General features: G+C 43.4%; 2 protein-coding genes across 3 annotated transcripts in view; both read left to right on the top strand.

Moving 5' to 3' along the window:
* The window catches only part of LOC111838217 (uncharacterized), a 32,841-nt gene extending 30,123 nt beyond the window's left edge, over positions 1–2,718 (top strand). The window contains exon 6 of the mRNA XM_072707367.1: positions 2,577–2,718. Coding sequence (XP_072563468.1) covers positions 2,577–2,676 — 100 coding nt within the window. The 3' untranslated portion in view covers positions 2,677–2,718. The remainder of the gene's footprint in view (positions 1–2,576) is intronic.
* A 6,189-nt stretch (positions 2,719–8,907) lies between these two features.
* Positions 8,908–18,154, top strand: LOC140582899 (uncharacterized). 2 transcript variants are annotated; one of them, XM_072707368.1, is made up of 6 exons: positions 8,908–11,270; positions 12,437–12,596; positions 14,761–15,227; positions 16,957–17,007; positions 17,498–17,654; positions 17,936–18,154. In XM_072707368.1, exons 3-5 carry the CDS (start codon positions 14,762–14,764, stop codon positions 17,638–17,640), a joined length of 660 nt encoding a protein of 219 aa, XP_072563469.1. In that variant the 5' UTR covers positions 8,908–11,270; positions 12,437–12,596; position 14,761; the 3' UTR covers positions 17,641–17,654; positions 17,936–18,154. The 2 variants fall into 2 exon arrangements, with proteins under 2 accessions (XP_072563469.1, XP_072563470.1); XM_072707369.1 differs by lacking the exon at positions 16,957–17,007.
* The last annotated feature ends 162 nt before the right edge of the window (positions 18,155–18,316 follow it).

The following is an 18,316-nucleotide window of genomic DNA, read 5'->3' on the forward strand; positions in this document are numbered from 1 at the left end:
ATAGCAGGGACTCACAACTCGATGGTCACAATATCGTATGATAGGAGTCATTATGTGTCGCTCTGCAAGAATCACATTGATAATATAGTCATCGAGTTACAGTCTGACCAGAACAAGGCTATACCCTTCTGATACGGGAAAACAATCATAAAGCTGCATTTCAGACCGACTAAGCAGTACTACCCCCAATAATGTACAGCGCATACGGCTTTTCAGATCCACATAGATATGTGGAATACTACAGAAACCAAGCTGGTAACGGACTCCCCGGATACAACGTAGCACCCGTCATGTACGGAGGGGGTCTGGGGGGTCTTTTTCAAGGACTCCTCAGAATGGCAGTACCATTTCTGAAAAAGACTTCAATATGGCAAAGCTGCATTTAAAATTGGCCACGCAAAATGGAAGATGTGCTTACCGCAGAGATAACAGGACAATTAACTGCACGACCGCAGGAGGGCTCGGGGTTCATGGTGTTGGCACATGGTAAGTGTCAAAGACCCCCTGGGGATCGAATTCCCATCGCTAAAAAATGCAGAGTAACACCCAAGAGAGGTGCAGTAGTCAAAAAGAAGTGAGAGAAGAAGGTGGCCAAAAAAGTACAGAGAAGAAGATACATTTTCTAAAACTATGGCCCTCATACACAACATGACAGAGGAGTGTATGAAATCAGAATTGGATATTTTTGCATTACCATACACACAAGCAAGCATTGATTATATGTGGAAGTGCCGCTACTCTCAGCCTTAACAGATAATGGACCCCTGGAGTCTTTTATCGCTGGTAATGGGGCCGATTACCTTGACCTCAACAACATGCTACTGCATCTCCGGTGTCGAATCACAAGAGCTAACGGGACAAACATTGACCCTGCTGCAAAAGTGGGGATCATAAATTTCCCGATCGCGTGAATTTTCTCACAAGTGGACGTATCATTGGGCGACAGGCTAGTAAGCCAGTCTAGCAACACATACCCTTAGAGAGCCATGATAGAGTGCCTGCTGAATTACAGCGTCGGAACGCTATCCAGGCAGTTTACCTGCGGGCTGTTTTATAAAGACAGTTCCGGGGCTATGGACGATACTGACCCTGACGGCGATAACAAGGGCTTAGAGAAAAGAGCAGCATTTTCAGCAAGAAGCGGTGCTTTCGATTTGATTGGCCCCATACACTCTGACATATTTTTTCAAGAGAGGTTAATGCTAAATGGGGTCGATGCCAAAATTAAAATGGTTCGAAACAAAGATGAGTTTTGCCTCATGAGTGGAGATGCTGAACAGTACTCGCTCAAAATCGTATCGGCTTCCCTGTTTGTTAAAAACGTTTCTGTGTCGACGGCTGTCAAACTGGGGCACGCCAGCGCCTTGCTGACAGCCAATGCGAAATACCCGATCGAGAGAGTCTGCATGAAAACATTCAGCGTGGCTGCGGGCAACCAGGTCTGCATGCAAGAAAATGTATTTCTAGGGCAGCTGCCTAAAACTATTGTCATCGGACTTGTAGATAACATGGGTTTTATGAGGGCGTACGATCGAAACCCTTTCAATTTTCAACATTATGATGCTGAATTTGTAGCGCTTTATGTCGATGGCCAGCAGTATCCCGCAAAGCCCTTTCAACTGGATTTTACACGAGGAAACGTGGCTCCTGAGTATTGCAGCTTGGTTCTGGCCACGGGGAGACATTTGAAAAACGAGGCTGTCGCTGTTGACAGAAACGAGTACATTTCCTTTTCGTGGTCTGCGACATCTGTTCTTGATACAATGTTGCGTATTGCAATGTCCAGTTTGCTTTCGGCAGTCTGCCTTATTGTATCTTTAGGAGTTGTGGCATTATGCAGGTTTTCAAGCTGCGCCTTATGAACCAGATACATTTTCCTAGCGTGCTCCATTTACTTATCCCCGCTGAAAAAGACCGGTGAGAAAAGATATGGTGACGCTTAGCAGGGGTGGAATGAAGCCCCCACCGGTTTGGTTAATAGCCTTCTTCTTTCTTTTTATCGAGGCCCATTTATTTGCCAGCAGTTTAATACCGCTTTTTTGCTTTTTTAGTCTTACAATCTGTGCTTTGGTAACGGGATGTTACCGCACAGTACGTTCAAAGCTATTTCACAAAGGGTGTTCAGCAAATCCTGCGATTCCGTCTTTAAAATTTCCAGTTTCTTTTTATAGTTTGCGCTCTATCTGCGTGCTCTGCTCCTCGCCTGTCGCATCATTTTCAGTGACAATGTGATATTTTCCTGCTAGGTGAGCATTATTATTTCATATATGAGGCTTTTGATGTAATCTTTTGTGGGGTATGTTACAAAAAGCTAATTAATGCTATTGACAGGCTTGTCGCCTTATACCCATTATAAGTATTGTTTCGGTTCACATCCTGTGTTTAAAATGTTATTTCTAACTTAAAAGTCCAATGTTTCAGTCTTATCGCACATAACATTTTTTTTTCCATTTGCCGATGGTATTCTGTATTTTATTGCCTTGTTACATTATGCTCTGCAGTTAGGTTTTCTTGTTCTGCGTGCTCTGCTCCTCGCCTGTCGCATTTTCAGTGACAATGTGATATTTTCCTGCTAGCAAAAGAAGAGGATTGTCTTGGCCATTGTCAGTGGGGTTCTTGGACCATTCCAAGGCAAAACATATACATTTCCCTCCCGCTTCTTCCCATTTCATATGAGGTAATCTGCAACTCACAGTTATATATTTTTTTGCTGGCCAGCTTCCTGCGCAATTTTTTTTGTTGAAGGACAGTTCCTGGATCTGAATTATATATATATATTTTTACATTCTCTATTCTTCAGGCAGGTCACTAACTGCTCTTTACAAGGTCAACTGAGGTGAATGATAATGTCTAACAATCTTTATTTTACATATGTACAAATTCCAAATTGAAATTTAAACCTTTGCATTTGCTTGTAATTGTATCCAAGCATATTACTTTACAGGTAAAATAAGTGCTATTTCGAGTGTTATTTTATTTTATTTTGGTTTTATTGTCACCTTTTATAGTGAGAAAGAAGATGCATTTCAGTCCAGAATCTATTTGTTTCTTTTAATAAATCTGGAACTGGTAGTAAACTGCTATCGCGACCCTGAATTAACTTTGTTCAATGATTACACTTCCACAAATTTAATGTTCTTTATTTTGCACAGGAATTCATCACACAGCGGTTGCCAGCAAGAATAACACCATACAAAATTTTCAGGCACTCTGGACAATGCACAGTCCACATTTTCCAACAGTCTTTTAATGAAATGCGACTTGCCATAGTTGCTCAGTCCCGATATAATACATGAGAATGTGTGTAGAAGTCTATTGTCGAACCCGTCACTAGAAGCCATAAGGTAAAGTCGTGTAGTAAGGCTGAAGGTACCGCTTAGTGTACACAACCTTGAAACACACTTATTTTTCAAAAGGAAGCCCCTTTTATCCCGCACTATCTGCTGCGTGTATGTCCTGATCTCTCTAGGGGGATCACGTGGACCACGTGAAGTCGTGGACCAAGTCTGTGAGGGATGCAATGTTAACCACTTTTGAATTGGTGTTATGCAACGTGATCCCCTTCACTTTCATGCTCGTTTTGCCCTTTGCTGTTCTGTACCCATAAGTTTTGGGTCCCCCTGAGACAAATTCCATAATGTGATCATCTGGGTCCTTCCCCAAGAAAGTAGTCTAAAGGGGGAGCGTACTTGTGTCAAAACATTATGGGGACCCCACCAACAAAACAGGCCATACTATGGATAGTCGCTAAACACATTTTTTTATTATTTTGTTACATGTAAGTAAAATAAAATAAAAACATTCACATAACCTTTAGAATAGCATTTGAAAGACAATTAAACAGCATGTACATATCAGACGTCTGTAGTTATTTCGCCATTCATGCCTGTTGGGGTCTGCTTGAGCCGATCCATATGCCAGTAAGCCAGAACTGTTGCATATACATCACTCATGTGATCTATAGGGTCTATAGCACCGTACATTACTCCATCCAGCGTGCTCATATATTTCAACTTATTTAAAACTGTATCAATAACCCTTTGAACAATTGTGGCAGGGGGTGGATTTAGGTTAAACACCGTGATACCATTCACTATTACATCCACCAGCCATGGTGTACACAGTTTTTTTGTGCCCGGTTCTGGTCCGTTGTAACACATGGGCCAGCGTAAGTTGGTGCAGTATGCTGCTCCCGCTGCCGCTGCATCCTCGGAGTCTTCCGCTGCCGCTGCATCCTCCATAAATCCCCCACTAACAAGCTTATCAATACGTGCAGCCATTTCTTCGGTTTGCCATCCATCACCTCAACCTGTGTAGATAAACACATGCTGTCTTTCCACATTTTTAAATAGTAAATCCATTGCTATGTCTGAAAACTTACCGAAATGCCAGTCACTTTCTTCACCAGCCTTACACAGCATCCTTAATTCACTTGATAACATAAAAAAAAAAAAGTTTTGGTCAAGAATAATCGTAATGTTTTCACAGTATTGCCAATTATAACAACTTTAAAATACATTTAAATGAAAATGTAACATTGTAAGTTGATCGTCGATATATGTCGGGGCTGTTTCAAGCGTTCAGATGTCGGCTGTATTTTTGCTTTCCCAGTTGGGTCTGAAAGGGAAACTTTTGGGGGGGGGGGGGGGGGTGTTAAGAACATAAGAAATTTACAAACGAGAGGAGGCCATTCGGCCCATCAAGCTCGTTTGGGGAGAACTTAGCTAATAGCTCAGAGTTGTTAAAATCTTATCTAGCTCTGATTTAAAGGAACCCATGGTTTTAGCTTCCACTACAATAGCAGGAAGACTATTCCATACTCTGACTACACGCTGTGTAACGAAGTGCTTCCTCAAATTTGTTTTAAAATGTTCTCCCGCTGATTTCCACTTATGGCCACGAGTTCTAGTATTTAGACTAATATTGAAATAGTCATTTGGCTGAACAGCATCCAGACCCGTTAGAATCTTATAGACCTGAATCATATCCCCCCTTAGTCTCCTTTGCTCAAGGCTGAACAGATTCAGTTCCGCTAACCTCTCCTCGTAAGACATTCCTCTAAGACCAGGAATCATTCTCGTAGCTCTTCGTTGCACCTTTTCTAAGGCAGCAATGTCCTTCTTGAGGTATGGTGACCAAACCTGCACACAGTATTCTAGGTGGGGTCTTACCAAGGAATTATATAAGTGTAACATCACCTCCCTTGACTTAAACTCCACACATCTAGAGATATAACCCAACATTCTGTTCGCCTTTTTTATTGCTTCCCCACATTGGCGAGAGTGGGACATGGAAGCATCAACATACATACCGAGATCTTTCTCGTAATCAGCTACCTTTATTTCAGTGGAACCCATAAAATATCTGTACTGTATATTTCTGCTCCCTGCATGGATTACCTTACATTTATCTGTGTTAAATTTCATCTGCCAAGTATCAGCCCATTCGCTAATTAAATCCAGATCCCGTTGAAGCCTCTCTGCTGCTAGATTAGTATCTGCTACCCCGCCCACCTTAGTGTCGTCTGCAAATTTAACCAGTTTACTGTATGTATTCGTGTCAATATCATTAATGTAAATTAGGAACAATAGTGGTCCTAAAATTGAACCCTGCGGTACCCCACTATAAACGGAGGCCCACTGTGACATAGTGCCTCTAATAACTACTCGCTGCTTCCTATCAGTTAGCCAGTTTTTGATCCAAGCTGCCACAGTTCCTAAAATTCCTGCAGCTTTAAGCTTTAACAAGAGCCGTTTGTGGGGGACAACATCAAAGGCTTTCTGGAAATCTAAGTAAATCACATCATAGGCCTTTTTGTGATCAATTTCACTTGTAGCTTCCTCAAAGAACTCAAGCAGATTCGTTAAGCAGGATCTACCTCTCCTAAATCCATGTTGGCTATCCTTTATAATGTTATTTGCATCTAGGTAATCTACCATTTTCACTTGAATTATAGCTTCCATTATTTTTCCAGTAATGCTATTTAAACTGATTGGCCTATAGTTTGCTGGATTACTTCTATCCCCTTTTTTGAATATGGGTGTTATATTAGCATGCTTCCAATCTGATGGTACCACACCCGCAGATAACGATTTCTGGAATATTAAAGTCAAAGGTTGGCTAATAATATCCCTCATCTCTTTCAAGACTAAAGGTAAGATGCCATCAGGCCCCTGCGATTTATTTATTTTGAGTTTAGCTAGGCTTAGTATCACATCAACCTCAGTTATACATATATTGGTCATAGACGATGCTGTATTCGTATTAATTGGTGGTAAGTTACTTGTGTTCTCTATTGTAAACACCCTTGAAAAATAATCATTAAACTCGTTTACCATATCAATTTCGTTATCAATTATAAGGCCCTTACTATCCTGCAAATTAGTGATTTCAGCTTTTAGTGCTCTCTTGGAGTTAAAATATTGGAAGAAACCTTTACTGTCATGCTTAGCCTCCAATGCAATTTTTCTTTCTACATCCCTCTTTGATAGCCTAATGTCATTTTTTAACTCTGCCTGTAGACTTAGATACTCCTGCTTGATTTTGAAATCATTAGTTATTTTCCAGTTGTGGAACAGAGCCCTTTTCCTCCTGACTTTATTCTTAATTTCCTTAGTAAACCACCTTGGTTGTCGTTTCCTAGATTTAGTTTTGCTGGAAACAGGTATGAAGTCCTCTTGCACTTGCAACAATGTGCTTTTGAAAAATTCCCATGCCTCTTCAACTGTTTTGCTATTTAACTCTGTCCAGTTTACAGTTTCTAATTTCCGTCTCATACCATTAAAGTTAGCCTTCCTAACATTGTATACTTTTAATTTCGACTTCGGACACTAAAATTAACCTCGAATTTAACCATGTTATGATCACTACCGTACAATGGGTCTAAAACCTCTAATTTTCCAATCCTATCCTGGTTATTACAGAAAACCAGATCAAGAAGGGCTTCTCCCCTGGTAGGAGTATTAACAAACTGAGTAAAAAAACAATCCTGTACTAATTCAACCATCTCAAGTTCACACATTGTTTTACACATTGTGGATACACTCACCCTCAGGGTGGCGCTAGCAACCCATCTTTACCACCAGGAGAGCTATGACCCGTTTTTTTTTTCAAATATGCTTTTGACACTATCTCTTATATTAAATAATCATGTACATCTTCTTTAAAATAACGAAATAACTGTTAAACTCTTTTATTCCTTAAACTTATATTTTATTCCTTGTTTTATGGCATTAGTGGAGCAGCTGTTTGCAGTGTGCTTTATTCCTTAAACTTTTTATATGTTTTATACTGAATTATTAAAACCAGGGTTTTTATTCCTTGTTTACGGCATTAGTGTCGAACCATTACAGAGGCTGATACACATGTGTTTGGACTCTTCCTCATTTCTTATCTAACCTCCTGAGACCCCACCCATTCATTTATGTCCATTGTAGTGGACATTTTATTTTTGCATCTATCTTTTCACTGATGTAAGGAAATGTATTTATTAAATGTAATTAAATAATGCAGTGCATATTATTTAAAATAAAGCTAACAAAATACACCTAAATTGTTTTATTCCTTAAATTTATACTAATTTGTCATACAACCGCTTAAGTTATAGCACTTTATTCTGCTTATTAAACAACTGTAGTTAGATACTTTATCCAACTCCCAGGCTTGCAGCGGGGCGTCCGGGACTATGCCAGAGCCCCAGAGCTGTGGTGCGACTTTTATTTAAATTAGAAATAGATTATTTTATACTATTTACAAATAAGTCAGATTAACAAATGAAGTTAATGTGCTTTCTGTCAGGATGGGCGCCTGCTGGCGGGGGGCATGCTTCTCACACCCATTGGCCATCGGTTAGCGTTGCAACAACAATTTCCGCTGGTAGCCATTTTGTTTCCAATTTGACAGCCGCGAGTCGACTCTTTAAAGAAAATACTGTGTGTCTCTACGCGCATACGTTACAGGAGAGAGAGAGAGCGCATGCGCTCATTTTAACATGGATCACCCACGTTATTACTTGCTTCTTGTTGTCGAAATGCTTAGGGTGCTCTACTTTATTATTCACATTGGCAGAAAAGTGCTTGTAAAACTACGTGCTTTTTATTAATTGGTTTCGCTCAGGACTTGTGCTTGTTTAAACTCAGCATTTGCTCTTCTGACAGTGTTTCATTCGGGCATGTTTGTACTTGTTTAAATTCTGCCTGCCCTTGGCTTTTCTTTCTTTTAAAAATAACGCTAAAGTTTTTCTTCTTCTTCTTTAAACATTTTGGTTAAATATAATAAGTTTAAGTGCTTTCTTCTTTTAAAATACATCGGGGCGCTTGTGTCTACTGCGGATGGAACCCCCCGATGGCCGTGTACACGCTAGCTTACATTCTTCCTGCTATATGTTTCAGTATTCCTTAAAACGTAATTAAAAATAACACATTAATAATTACATGCAATGTATTTTTATTCTATTAAAGTTTAACGGCAACCCAAACCATATGACCCCATATCACGTAGCATAAACATGTATGATACAATATATGGACATAATTCCCATATCCGCAACCCATGGCATAAGCATGTATGATACCATATATGAACATAACCCCTCGACCGATCAGAATAAGGGGTATGCCCCCCTCCCACTTATGATGTCATAAATGGAACCCCATTTAAGCTATGCCCACAAAATAGGCCCCGCCCAAGGTACCAACTAATATTTTTTCACCTTTGTCTGATGATAATGATTATTCTTGTTATTAATGTTGTGTATTCTTGTTTGTTGTTCAGTTACTGGAGGAAGGGAGAACCTAATGACATTAATAATGAGGACTGTGTATATAACGTGGCAGGAACAAACCCTCCGATTGGCTGGAATGATGCAGACTGCACTATAACAATGTTCTGGGTGTGTGAGAAGGAAGCTTAATGCACTAACACAGACATAGAGAGAGACACACACACACGTTTGTAATTATATCTTTGTAGAGACTCTCTATTCATTTCTATGGGGAAAACGTTAATCCCAACATGACGACCTTAACCCCAATCTAGACTTAACCTTAACCAAACAAAATAAAATTAAAAATGGTCCCCATAACATCAAAATAAAAGGTTTTTTTTATCACATTGTGGAGTAGATTTGGTTCCCACAATGTAATATAAATATAATCCACACACACACACATACACATAAATCATCATGGAACCATGTATATGCGTAACTGCCAAAATAAAGGAAAAATAAAGAAACTTGTGATACAAAGCATACCGAGCAGGTGTTTCTGCAATGGTGTGGTTAATGATTAATTAAGCACCTAACCTCACATCAGGCTTTACATGATGTACAGTATAAGCAGGCCAAAAGGGCACAATTATCATTTTCGATAGCATGGTCGGAAGAAGGGACTTTGAGGGAAGAGTGATAGTTGGGACACTTTTGCCAAGAAGCCCCAGTGATTGAGATTGTTTGGGGTTCCATAAACCCCTTCTTACACCTAAAAATGTACTTCGCCTTTGAGTAAAGTGGTACAAAGAGCACAAACAGCAGGCTACCTAGTAGTGGATTACTGGGTTCAGATGAGTCATCCTCTGCCCTCTTCTCAACTAGCAGACAAGGAGACGTTGGTAGATGCTGAAGCTGTTCAGTTAGTTTTTTTTTCTCCCTACGTTAAGACTGATATCTACAGATCTGCCCACTAAAAATGCGTCTATTTTCACGCGGCATCCTGCAATTCGGCACGCGTGATCACGCGTCTCCCTGCAAGCGCTTTTTCAGATTTTTTTAAAACGTTGTTGCGCTTCATATAATATCCACCAGGTGGCGCAAGGAACAACATTCTGTAGCCAAACACCATGGCCAGCTCTAGGGGGCGCCAGCGCGGGATCTGACAGAATTCTCGCGAGACCATTTAAATAACTCGGCAAGTTTTTGTCATATACACATTTAAAAAACACCCTTAGAAACCTTCTACTTTCCAAATATATATATAGGTAGAAACTAAATATATTTTTACAGCTTCGTGATACGAATAGAAAGAACAAGAGTGACTGACTTAAGCGCCTGCGTCTCGAAGCAGCTCTGATCAATTTTTTTTAGGTCTTCTTAAACTACTGCAAGATTGCAGCACACTTGACAGGATGCCAACATCTTGAAAAGATGTTACAATAAATGTTATTAACAAAAGATTAAAAGTGGAATAATAAATACACCAGAATCCTGATGTATAACATTGCTACTTTGTGGTCCGAGTTCATTTGGAACAAATAAAAATATCAATTGGAATATACCCAGATAGCAGGCGACTCAGAAACGGACCCGCCTTCAATCTGGCAGATCCGCGTAACCTCCTCCTCCGTTTTACTGCTGTGATGGAGACACTGGCCCGGAATCAGGCACCAGTGGGCGGGAAGCACAGTCAAATCTGATACGGCCTGGCATCGTTGGAACGGGCGTGCATTTTACCTCAGGATTTCAACAGAACGTTAACGGCGGTTGTGCTAGTGATCCGTGTATTTTACAGTGAAACTTCAGTAAGGTAAGCCAAACTTGGTTGAACCGTGTTATAAATAAATTAATTTACTTTCGTAACATTAGTGGGTCTTGCTGAAGTTTAGACTGCCACAGTGAGCTTCACACGGCAACAGTTCACACGTTACATGTGAAACATTGCATAGTTACGAGCACACAAAATACTACTCAATAAATCAAGTATTAATAGATTGTTCTCTAATTTCAATCTCCATTGTGGATTCAAGACAATGTGGTGGTTAGATACTTTCATATATAGCAGGGGTCTCAAACGCCAGTCCTGGGGGGCCGGAGCCCTGTGTAGCTTAGTTCTTTCCCTGTTCCACCACAAATGATTCAGCTCAAGAGCTGTGTGGTAATTAGCACAAGGAGTTGAATCAGGTGTGTTAAATGAGGGTGAACCAAAAACTGTGTAGGGCTCCGGCCCCTCAGGACTGGATTTTGAGACCCCTGATATATAGGTACTTTATGGAAAAAACACTTTTATAACTGAATAACACATTTCTGCAACAGTTTTAATACTTTAACTCTTTTTGTAGCTGCTCAGCTGCACATCTTTACTCTACTGGAACACATTAAGGAACAGCAAATGCAGCTTGCTGTTTCCGTTAATAACCTTGCAGCACGGATAGGAACCGAAACACCTATGGCTGAAATGCCCCACAGCATCAACCTCCCATTGGACACCTTGTCAGAAGTTGATGAGTTTGAGGAGTGGCTGAAAGATTCGAGAAATTCCCATGCCAAACAAAACATGGTATGTATTGTCAGTTAAAAAAAATAGAATCAAGTCTTGGCACATTTTTATCTATATTTCATATGGATATACCAAATCCTGATTTTTGGGGTTCTGCCAAATCCCAGATCCACTGTTTAAAATTGGGCAACACTGAATCCTACTCCCATCATCAGTCCATTAATACAGCAAACACATTGTAAATTCAGTAAACATAATTTTTGTAAGCTTGCGAGATTATTTTCCACCTGGTCACTTTTGTGCCAGAGTGTGATGATCAGCAGCGCATTCTTCACGCCATGTGCAAAAGTTTTGAAAATAAATGATTTTGCGTTCATTTCTGCCTGGAGTGTTGTCGGCTTCGCTGTTATAAGGCATAAAAATTACATTGAGCTTTTGACCAAAAAAAAACACGTAAAAAATCAGTGGCATATTATTAAACTAAATTTAAGCGGTATGTTTTAGAAAATGTGGGTCCGCGATGCTCATTATGCTATGCTTGAAGTGCACTGATGTTTTTTATTAACTTATTTTACATCACAAAACATATATAATTTATTTAAGTACCCCAAGTTAAAGGTGTTTGTAAGAAATTTTTATAGCTAGAAAAACATATGGGCAAATATGAGAATTGATTGGGTGGACGACACTCTGGTAAGTTATGTGCAGTTTTTAATATTATGCACAAGCAGGTCCATTTCCTCTGCCGAAAAACAAAATGTTAGTTTCTCTTTTACTATACATGTACAGCTGCGCAAAACACATACTGGTAGTGTTTTGTCTCTTTTGTGAGCATTGTTCGCAGAGCAAACGCGAGATCACGCTGCTCAATTAGGTACATCTGCGATTGGGTATTCATCCGTCTCACTACACTTAGTCTTCTCAGTCTCGTCGCCGGATCACCTGCTGTTCCTGACATGCGTATGGCAAGCGTAGAGTAAGCATAGGGTTTGGTTCTTTCAATGTTCTAAGGTTCAGCAGAACCCGAACTCCGTCAAAAAAGCCCAATATTTGGCCGAATCTGAAACAGAATCCTGGATCCCAAATTTAAATTATTTAAATTGACAAAACATGAATAAATAGGTTTAATGTTTAATAATATAATTCAGTGCTTATTTAGGAACCCTTACCTTTAATTTGTGTTTATTGTTTTTCTCTCATATTTATACATATTTTTGTCTTTTCAGATTTCTGTTCTAGGTGCTGTGGGTGGACAGAACGCTAAAAAAGTAACATGGAACATACTGTCAAGGATTTTCTCGGATGCAGTTGCAAAACAAATAAATTGGAAGGGAGCTAATGGAAAGAAGTGCTTTAAAGAGATGGTGACAAGAAGTTTGTTGATCAGTAAGTGTAGTGTAATAAACAAAGGATTACCTTTCATGCAAGGCTTTTGTAAAAACAAGCTTCTTATAGGCCCTCTCCATGACCTCTATTGTATTTATAGCTAATATATTACTATTTTAAATATTTTTTCTTTTCTCACGCATTAAAAAATATTCTCAACTTACATGGGCTCAAAACTAATTGGACACTTGACCTGTGATATACACTTGGTGGTTGAATCACTTAGGAACCAATCACAACAGCTTACCCAGCATAGGGTAAACTTTATTCACAACCAGAAAAGGCATCTGTATTAATGTATAGGGTTGGACATGTATTTTCCTTCAAATTAGGTAAACAACTGCAATTAGAAAGTCATTTTCTAATTCATCATGAATTTCTAATAACATCATGAATGATTCGTTTGCTGCACTAGCAAAGAGTTTGGTAAGAGTTAAAATTTTTAATTTAACTTCAGATGCTGGTTAAACCTCTGATGGTTGACAGCGGGCAATTATATTGAGATACTGTATGTACCCAGATAGCAAAAATCATTTGGCCCAGATCTGGCCCAGGTCCTTCGTAAGTTCTGGGCCAGATCCGCACAACGGACTTGGGCCGGTGTCCTTTGGCACAACGGGCCAATACCGGCGTGGATCCGGTTTCCTTTATCTGGACCAGAACTGGGCCAGCTCCAGACCAGATGAGGATTCTTTTATAGTGATTTGGCCCAAATCTGGGCCAGATCGGGACCAGTTCTGTACTGAATCTGGTCCACATTTGGGACAGATCAGGGCAAGTCTGGCCCAGATCCGTATTGGATCTGGACCAGCTCATTTTGTGGATTTAAAAAATACTTAATATTACTAATAAATCAAGACGTAGCATACATTTGTTGAACATCAAAATTATTTTCTTATGCTACTAATTCAAATGAGTAACAAACCCCTTCACCACAATAAAGTGGCAATTCTGGAAATTTAGCAACATGACAGCACCACCTAAAATAAAAATAGACTAGCATTTTTGGCATTATGAAATATGACTCAGGACATTTGAAATTTATTAGAAACAAAACTATACAAAATTACATCGACAACCACAAGTACTGACTGGATATTTATAACTTCTTTATTTTTAACATACAAAAATACATTATGAAAAATTAACTTAAGGTATATAAGCAAATTAACTTACTGAACTTCATTAACGTTTAAACGTTTTTCCCCTAATTTGTATAATTATCAGACAACAGTTTTAAACGGTGATATTTCTATTTTTTCCAGACAGCTAGAATTATAGAAGAATAAAAAACACTTACCCTTGAATATGTGGCCGAACCTAAAATGGACACAGAATATGCTATTGAATGTCAAATGTTTCTGCACATTTTCTCGATTAATCTACTAAATTCACCTGAAGAATACAATTAATTAAAATAAAAACATATTTCAGGGTATTATAACTCTCATTATTGCCTTTTATTACCCGACCCACGCTTATTTTAGTACGAGCTATAGCTAACACAGACTCAGTTGCCAGCTAGCAAACTAGTTATAAGTCCAAACATTTTAAGATTAACTTAACAATTAACAGCCCACCAAAATCAAAAAGGTACTAATTTACTTCTAGCACAGTTTGACCGCATTATGTGACTAAATTGCACATACCTCAATAAAGCGGCTTCCTAGAACTTTATCTGCACGCTCCGGTGATCCTGTCAGAAAATGAAAATTTGCGCGCTCGTCCCCCGGATCCGGCCCGTAGCTGCTTTGATTCTGCTGACATTATTGCGTTCCCGCCACGGAAGCCTGGGCCCGGGCCATGTCCGTATCGCAGCTGTAAAACGGATGTGACTGTAACGCGGATCTGCCGGACTAGAGGCGGATCCGTATCGGAGTCAGCTGCTATCTGGGTACTGTCACGCCCCGCTCCGTCCGCTCCTAGTGTGTCCCACGCCCCCTCATTATCCACGTGTGCTTCCCCGATCGTGCCCAGCTGTTTCCTGTTTCTTTTGCCTTGTCCTGTGTATATGAGTCCGCGTCTCCCCATGTATGGGAGATCCGTCATTGTAGTGTTACGTATTGTTCGTGCTTGTCCGTTTTTGGTTAATTAAACCCAGTTTACCTGAAGTCCTGGCTTGCTCTCCTGTTTCCCTGCTTGCTTCCTTCGCTGAACGTGACAGAATGACGGATCTCTCCGAAATCACGGCGCGGCAGACCGAACACCAGAGGCTCGGTCTGCTGCAAGAGGCTGTGTACTGGCGCTCCCAACCCGAAGTGCTGGAGGATCCTGTGGCCCTGGAGCTGGCCACCCGGGGCGCGGACCTCCTCACCGAGGAGCGCCCGCCCGGACAGCAGTACCCACTCAAGCGGGTACGCAAATGCTTACGCCGCCTGCACGAGCGTCTCACGCGGCGGAGAGACGAATGCGTTGCCCGGAGCATGGCCGATGTGTTCGCAACGGCTCCGCCTTCCGCCGCCCGCGGAGAGAAGAAGCGGGGAAAGAAGGCTGAAACACTGCAGGAAGAGACCCCGACTCTCTTCCTGGGAGCCTGTACTCTGCTCCCCGCCTGGGAGTTAGGAAGGGAGCATGAGGGCTCACCGCTCCCCTGGGAGGACTTCGCCGCTACCCGCCTGCTCGGTCTCCACGGTGAGATGCCGCCTCCGCTGGAGGTATATCCATACCGGCCGGAGCGTCTGGGGCACGGCGGCATACGCGCCGTAAGAGACGCTATACCACGGGTCTCTAAAGCCCTTAAAGGGGCAGCGCCTAGTCGCTCGGCTCCCCTCCTGACACCCACTCCGGACCTGCCTGTCCTGCCTGCTGCAGCTGCCGCCTCTCTGCCCGCGGCACCGCCTGCTGCAGCTGCCGCCTCTCTGCCCGCGGCACCGCCCGACCCGCCTGTCCTGCCTGCTCCGGACCTGCCGGCCACGCCGCCTGCTGCCTCCGCCGATCTGCCCGCGGCTGCGCTGCCTGCAGCTGCCGCCGATCTGCCCGCGGCTGCACTGCCTGCTGATGCCGCCGCTCTGCCCGCGGCACCGCCTGCTGCTGATGCCGCCGCTCTGCCCGCGGCACTGCCTGCTGCAGCTTCCGCCGCATTGCCAGCGGCACCGCCTGTCCTGCCTGACCCACCTGTCCTGCCTGCTCTGCCTGCAGTCCCTGCAGCTGCCACCACTCTGTCTGCGGCACTGCCAGAGGTGGCCGCGAATGCGCCCCCTACTGGCCGCATGATGGCGGCACCCGCCATGGTGCCCCCTGCTGGCCGCACGCCTAAGGTGCTCCCACCTGAACTGCCTGTCTCGCCTGTCCTGCCGGCACTTGATCTGCCTGTCTCACCTGTCCTGCCTGCGCCTGAACTGCCCGAGGTGGCCGCGGTTGCGCCCCCTGCTGGCCGCGTGATGGCGGCGCCCCCTGCTGGCCAGGAGGTGGTGGCGCACGCTGCAGCCCTGCCCCAGGTCCTGGCTTCACCTCAGCCTGCAGCTGAGGACACCGCTCTGCCTGCGGCACCCACCGAGGCGCCCCCTGCTGGCCAAGTAATGGCGGCCCTGCCTGAGGCCGTCTCTCCCGTCCTGCCCGCGGCCCTGCCTGAGGCCGTCTCTCCCGTCCTGCCCGCGGCCCTGCCTGAGGCCGTCTCTCCCGTCCTGCCCGCGGCCCTGCCTGAGGCTGCCCCGCCTGCGGCCACGCCCGCGGCTCTGGCTGCCCCGCCTGCGGCCACACCCGAGGCTCTGGCTGCCCCACCTGCGGCCACGCTCGAGGCTCCGGCTGCCCCGCCTGTTGCCTCCTTAGAGGCCCTGACACTTGTCTGCCCGGCTCTGTCCTCCCTCCTGACTCCCTTGCCCTTAACCCGGCAAGGCCGACGCCCCCCAGGACCCCGCCTTTCAGTGTCCCGCAAGGGACGGGGACATAGTCGGGCCCTGGTCCTTCCCGCCCTGCCCCCTGGCTCGCCCGTTCGGCCCCTGGCTGTGGCTCGGTGGCTGCCTGCGGGTCCTCCGGCTCGGGGTCTCCTCCGTGTCCCCTCCGTCACTCCCTCGTCCCGTTCCCTTGGCCCCTGGGTGGTCCCCTCCTGCTCCCTCCTCCCTCTCCCCTGCAGCCCCTCCGGCCGCTGCCCGTCGCCCGCCTGGGCTCCCTTGGGCTCCCCTTTTTCCTCCTCCCTTTCCCTTTGTCCCGCCTGTCTCTGCTCCTCATCCCTTTGTTCCTCCTCCGTTCACTCCTGGCCCTTTTGTTCCGCCTGTCTCCCCTTCTGTGTCTCCCTTCTTGGTCTGTCTGCCTGCGTTCCCCGTCCTCTGTCAGGTCCTGTCTTTCTTTTGGTCCTTGTTCTTGTTTTGTGTCTCTGTCCTGTTCCCTGTCCCTCGTTGATGTTTTGCTTTTTGTCTTTCAGGTCCTGTTCCCCGGTTTCGTCCCGTCCGTCGCCTCCTCTCGGGCGCGCCTGGTGTGTGCGCCTTTGGGGGGGGGGTTATGTCACGCCCCGCTCCGTCCGCTCCTAGTGTGTGCCACGCCCCCTCATTATCCACGTGTGCTTCCCCGATCGTGCCCAGCTGTTTCCTGTTTCTTTTGCCTTGTCCTGTGTATATGAGTCCACGTCTCCCCATGTATGGGAGATCCGTCATTGTAGTGTTATGTATTGTCCGTGCTTGTCCGTTTTTGGTTAATTAAACCCAGTTTACCTGAAGTCCTGGCTTGCTCTCCTGTTTCCCTGCTTGCCTCCTTCGCTGAACGTGACATGTACAGTGTTTAGGTTTTTTTTCTTTTTCTTGCCAATTAACAAATCTTGAATTATTCCTGACATTGTCAAATCTACACAACCCCATCTTATTGTAAATGGCCACTGTCAACCTTCGGTCAAGACATGTTAACAAGGGGCTTATTAGCTAAGGAATGTCATGTATGCTGATTAAGTGTTGTATTTTCTGTCTCAACAGGAGCTGTAAGAAAGAACCATTCAACTGGAGGTGCTACAGACACAGAAATTGATTCCTTCACCATCCGCTGGTTCAACCTTGCCTGCGATCGAGGAGGAGGTCGCAAAGAACGGGGGAAAGACAGGTGTCAACAAGAGGCATGAACTTAAGAGTTTTGGTAAGAGTTTAATGCCCCAGTATAACTTCAAATGTCATGCTGGTTACACCCCTGATGGTTGACAAAGGCATATTACATTGTGAGATACGTAGATGTGTTGGTTTTTTTTCTTGCCAACAAACCCTGGATTACTCCTTAACAGTCTTCTCAAATCAACAACTCCATCTCAATGTAAATGGCCACTGTCAACCTTCGGTCAAGACATGTCAACAAGGGGCTTATTAGCTAAGGGATATCATGTACTATATGCTGATCAAGTGTTGCATTTTCTGTCTCAACAGGAGCTGTGGTTGTAAAGAGCCAGGCATCAGTTTGAGTTCAAAGCTGTTTTCTTTTCTGTTACTTTAGGTATTATGGCAAATGTTTTGTTCCACTTATTAAAATATTGAATTTTTGCAGGAAATGTAGTTATTGTTTTGAGTGTTTTTAACATGCCTGTTATTCTGTTATATATTATATTCTATTCTATTTATGCACAATAAATATACTAAAATCTTGAATTTGTGAGGTTTTCTTCCAAATATTCTATTTATCAAGGGTACAATATTTAGAATTTTAGATAAATTATCAGTAACACTTTGGAATAAGCCTAATTTACTGAGTTAAACAACCATTATTAGATATAGCATTTGTACTGTTTAAAAAGACAACTTTTTCATCCA

Source organism: Paramormyrops kingsleyae, chromosome 25, assembly GCF_048594095.1.
Source record: "Paramormyrops kingsleyae isolate MSU_618 chromosome 25, PKINGS_0.4, whole genome shotgun sequence".
In the NCBI taxonomy this organism is placed as follows: domain Eukaryota; kingdom Metazoa; phylum Chordata; class Actinopteri; order Osteoglossiformes; family Mormyridae; genus Paramormyrops; species Paramormyrops kingsleyae.

Bases quoted from the DNA above. Each gene is read 5' to 3' on its own strand.
- LOC140582899 (XM_072707368.1), top strand. From the start codon at position 14,762: ATGACGGATCTCTCCGAAATCACGGCGCGGCAGACCGAACACCAGAGG. The intron at 15,228-16,956 runs GTGAGATGCCGC...TTTGTCTTTCAG, and splicing joins CCGCCTGCTCGGTCTCCACG to GTCCTGTTCCCCGGTTTCGT. The intron at 17,008-17,497 runs GTGTGTGCGCCT...CTGTCTCAACAG, and splicing joins CCTCCTCTCGGGCGCGCCTG to GAGCTGTAAGAAAGAACCAT.